This window comes from Montipora foliosa, chromosome 11, assembly GCF_036669935.1.
Source record: "Montipora foliosa isolate CH-2021 chromosome 11, ASM3666993v2, whole genome shotgun sequence".
Lineage (NCBI taxonomy): Eukaryota > Metazoa > Cnidaria > Anthozoa > Scleractinia > Acroporidae > Montipora > Montipora foliosa.
The window spans coordinates 49,587,857-49,592,856 of record NC_090879.1 but is presented as its reverse complement, the minus strand read 5'-3'; the positions used below and the strand labels follow the sequence as shown (position 1 = coordinate 49,592,856).

Here is a 5,000-nt window from a genome sequence, read left to right as displayed (position 1 = left end):
TGTAGGCCAGTTTTTCAGAAAAATCAGTTTTTTTGAAATGTCTCTTAATCTAAGCTAACATACAAAAACTGAAAAAATTCACTGTCCGGAAGCAGAGAGATAAAAGAGTGAAGTTGGCAAATCAGGAAAAATTAGCAGTATTTGGTTATTTGGTGACCGGCATTTGATTCATGAGTTGACGCCAGCAGCTTTAACGAATTGCGTGAGTGGCTTATGCACGCACTCAGCTGAAAACCCTTTCGAGCCTCCTTAATTAAGTCTCAGGGTCAATTGTTTAATCTGTTAAAAATCGAACACACCACAGTTGCAGTTTTAATATTATTGGCCTCTGTGTGTTTCTATGCAATGAAAACATATGGTACGTGTAGAAATAGATAACATAATGATCTTGAATCTTGGAGAAAATGACTCTTACATTGTATCATGATGACTTCATTCTACTCTGATTGTAGTATTTTCCAATTCTTATTGCAGATGCAACAGAGTTGCCTTGTGAGTTTTGTGGGAGTCTGTTGCCAATGGATGCCCTTATACTTCATCAGGTATGCAAGGTTTCTTCTCCTCTTTTGGTATTTAGTTTAATTACAACTTGCAACAAAATAATATTGCTGACGTTTTCCAAAGAAGGGTCTTGACGTAGCAATGATTGCAACTGCCTTGTTTTAAATGATTAATGTAATATTTTTGTCTAGGTATATATAACAAAAGTGTGCATGCTGGACTATCTGTTTACTGTTGCCATACTCTCCTGTTAGGGAGTTTAAGCAAGAACAATGGCAATGTCAACAAAAATGTCACTCCAAAATATAACTTAGTGCCAATGCAAGTATTTTGCAATTATTCTGTCTTGTTCACCGTGTAAAATATGGGGAAACTATCCATTAACTGGGTAACTAAAAGTAGAAAATGGATGGTTCATTATCTTATGCTCACATTGTTGTCAAAACCTAAAATTTGGTGATCTCTCGTTGTTGTGTTGTGGAGTATGGGAGTATGGCAAAGAAATGCCAATCATACATGTATTCTTCCTTTGTGAGAATTTGTCCTTGCTGTAGCTGTTGTCTTTGCTTAAATTGCCTATTGAGTCACAGGATACTTTTCGGAGAGAGGCTAGAAACTAGATTTAAGTCATCATTCTCATGTGAGTATCATTGAATGAGTACTGCAATAGTACATGTAATTTGGTAATATCTTAGTGTTTGGGGATCAGGATATTTTTGATGATTTCTGAAGTGAGGTTTACAAAAATGTAAGGATTTATCTTTGTCAGGGTCAATTGTGAACATGAATTACTTTTCAACTCTTCGGATGATGAATGAGAGTATTGACAAAGGGATACTAAGAAGACTAATTTGTAAAGAATAAAATACAAAAGGATAATATTGTTTGCCTAAATTAACGTTCAGTGATTACCTTTGATTTAGAGTGGCTGCCAGCTTAAATCAATGGATTCATTACCGGACATTGCATCTACTGGACATTATGCTGACAGCCACAAGCACATTTCCAGGGTAAGCAGTTATAATATTAGCTTAACAAAATTTTGTCAATCAGTCAATCAATCAATCAATCAATCAATCAGCTATCCAACCCAACCCATCCTATCCCATCTGGGTTACTCACCCAGCCACCCACCCAGCTAACCATCCAAAAGGTCCACTCACCCACCCACCTCTCTGTTTTTCCATGCATTCATCTATCCATCCATCCATTTATTAAGGACAACTTATGGGGTAACATCCAGTAATACGACTTGGCAGTTTTCTCTTTATTAGAAGTCATGGTAGTGTTTAAGTAAACTCTATTTAATTATGTAGACTAATTTGTTGTTTGAGTTAGTGCAATTAACATGCATTTTACCAAATGCATGTGTGGTTAATAATCATTATAATGACCATAACTATATACAATGCTTGTATATTGTATATATTAAAAAATATTGAGATTCTCTCTTAGTTCCCTGACACAATGTGTCTGTTACACTTTGCTACACATTCATGGGATCAAGGTTTTCCTTGAGTTCCCGCCAAAGGCTCTTGTGAAAAACATTGCTTTATCAGCCTAGGGTATTAGTTTAAACTACTGAAAGATTCTGAGGTTATGACATTGATGTCTTTTGTAAAAATGATTCCTTCTAGCAACCAATTCTATTGAGACTGTTAGTACGACCAGGGCTATCTTTGTTCCTTGTAATAAGTAGATTGTGGCATTTTTGATAGTAGGTTGAAAATGGAGCTCCCTTTCCCTTGACCACATGCAAAGCGAGGCGAGATCATCTTGCAAAGTGGCAGTCTGCAAGCTCATTCTCAGGGTATCTCTTCCCTGCCTTCTTTGTCGTTGATCTCCTCAATGACAAAGGAGGCAGCAAAGACAGACCCTGGGAACAAGATTGTACAGTCTGATAATTGTGTCAGCTGCAAACAAATGCTACGGATGATTTGCCATAAACATGTAGTAAAGGCAGTTAAATAAGAATAATTGTTAACTGCCTTTGCTATTTGTTGATGGCATACCTTACATTGGAAAAAGGATTCAAAGAATTTAAAATTGTAAAGAGTACAGGCTTCCAGGAAATAACCATAGGGGTAGAGGAGCCATACATCCCAACCAATTTTATAAATGTGGTATTATTTTGGTCTCTGTATTCCATAATAGCAAAGGGAATTTGATGATTATGAAACTGAAGTGGACTTTGATGAGGATAGAAGAGGCGCAGGTCAGTTTACCATCAAACGAAATATGTCCAGGATTGATCCTAATTGGATTCATGCCGATTATTAAGCATCACGAAGTGTCCCACAACTCCTTAACTTCAACATCACTCATGTCGCGGAATACAGACAAAAAACGTCACAAATTGTCTCCCAAATGCTGCCCTTTAAGTAAAGATTAACTGCTGCATTTACCCAAAGCTAAAAATAACGCTAACCTTTATCTTTACCTTGTTGTTGAAACTAGGTAGCAATTTCTTAGACTTGAAGGGACACTTCGTGTTAGATGTCAAAATCGTATGTGCTTTTAATTAGGTGCAATCCAGGACTTAAATTCATCAAACCCCACTTTTATGTCTGTAGTCAGCTTGTTCTAGAATACATAGGTCTTTTTTGGGCCTATTAAATCAGGGTTGAGAATATTGGGGGGAGGGGGGGGGGGAATGAGAACACACGTATATCCTAGGGATATAGCAGTGTTTAATACTTTACGGTCTCACTCTGGAAAATAAGCAAGAAGATGTCTAAATCATTGGAGACACCCCGAAAGAATGTAGTTTGTTTCTTTAAGAATGTTACTGCACTGAGGATTCGGCAGGAGATGGCTGATACTTAAGACTCGCAAAAATGATATGATGGGTGGTTCTTCTTGCCAAAGTTCATTTGATCTTCCTCTGAATTCAAGGGAGTATTTTGAAAAAAAGAAAAACGGATGGTATTTGTTTGGTGAAGACTTAAAGAAATCAACTGCCTTGGCACAAACTAACCTAGTATAAGTGATGTCGTCCAGAACTTTGAACGAATCATAAAATCTTGACTGGTTTAAACCCCGCCATAACCAGTTTGAATTTTAATGCTTTCCCAGTAGGGAAAGAGTGGAAGTGACGTTGCATTGACGTCACGACGTGCGTGCGTGACAGAATGTCGAGGAGATCCGTGCAGAGCTTTCCTTCTCAAGGGAAATCAGGGAAACGTCTGCAACGTAGGGTACTTGCTAGTTGGAATGAAGAGAAAATAAAAGAACGGGGCTCGACGGCTCGGTCGGCTCGTCAACTACTTTATTTGCTGCTTTACAACGATGATCGCTGCTCTCAAGTAACATACACTCTTTCTGCTTGACTGTCAAGCCCCCGAGCCACTTTTTCAAGTCTGGGAGGAAACGGACCCCTATAGTTTATTGTTTAGCAGGAATCTTATCCGCGAGATCAGATTAATTTAAGGCCCTAAAATGTTGAGGCAAGTATGCTATCTTTTGCCCCTAAAAAATCTGCGACCTCGCATATTTCGGCAAAGGTTAGTCACGTGACTCCCAGCGTTTTAAGGTTCTGATGTAAACAAGAATACAAAGTCCTCTTTGTTTCATTGGAGTCCGTAAGATCTACGTCGACCACCTCAACGAAGAATCTCCGTAATAGGGAGCTTAAATACGCGACGTTTTTGAGCCATGACGGAAACCGGAAGTTAAAATTTGCATGCCAGTCTCTCATAATCGTCTCTAAGAGTGAAACGATGTGTCAGAGCGGTTTTCAATTGACTGTCGAAAGTAATTAACTAATTGCTTTGGTTTATGATTACTTCACCCAGTGATTGGTTCAAAGTGCTCGCGCCACTTTTTCAGCCAATCAGAAGTGAAACCAAAACCAATCGTGACTCGCACGTTCACATTTTCCCGCGCTTTGTGTCGGCTACGTGTAATTACTTCAAGTTTTGATTGGTTTACCGGATTGTCTCCGTCCTTTTTGATTGGCCAAGGTAATTACTTTGGTTTTGGTTTTACGACATGCGATTGAAAGTCGCTCTAACAACATAAATGTGGTAGTGTCCAGACAAGTCTTTCAACCGACCCGCTGGCTTAGTTAGTTGAGCATCGTACTACTGTGCAGGGGAGGTCGCGGGATCAGAACTCCGGCCGGTCCAACACTGCGAGAGTCTTTAAATAACTGACGAGAAAGGGCCGCCTTTGTAATGACATCTGCAAATGGTTAGATTCTCTAGTCTTCTAAGATAAGAACGATGAACTGTAGGTCCTGTCTCACAACCCTTCAATCTTCATAACCCTGTGGGACATAAAAAGGACCTACACACTATTCGCAAAGAGTAGGGCATGGAGTTTCCAGTGTTGTGGTTATTCCTCTGTGGTAAATCATGGTTGGAAGGGTAAATGCGCGGAGATATTAGCTACACCAAGCTGCTTTAAAAAATCCAAGGGTAAAGAAAAATATGATGAACATCGTGTCGACGTCGTAGTATTAAAAGTCCCTAATGCGTGATGGGAAGACGGCTACCGGT

General features: G+C 39.2%; 1 protein-coding gene across 2 annotated transcripts in view; it reads left to right on the top strand.

Annotated features, from left to right (window-relative positions):
* Positions 1-5,000, top strand: part of LOC137975636 (TRAF-type zinc finger domain-containing protein 1-like) — a 25,094-nt gene that overhangs the window by 10,892 nt on the left and 9,202 nt on the right. For both annotated transcript variants that reach the window (XM_068822778.1, XM_068822779.1), the window contains 3 exons: positions 475-542; positions 1,425-1,511; positions 2,656-2,716. In XM_068822778.1, coding sequence (XP_068678879.1) covers positions 475-542; positions 1,425-1,511; positions 2,656-2,716 — 216 coding nt within the window. The remainder of the gene's footprint in view (positions 1-474; positions 543-1,424; positions 1,512-2,655; positions 2,717-5,000) is intronic.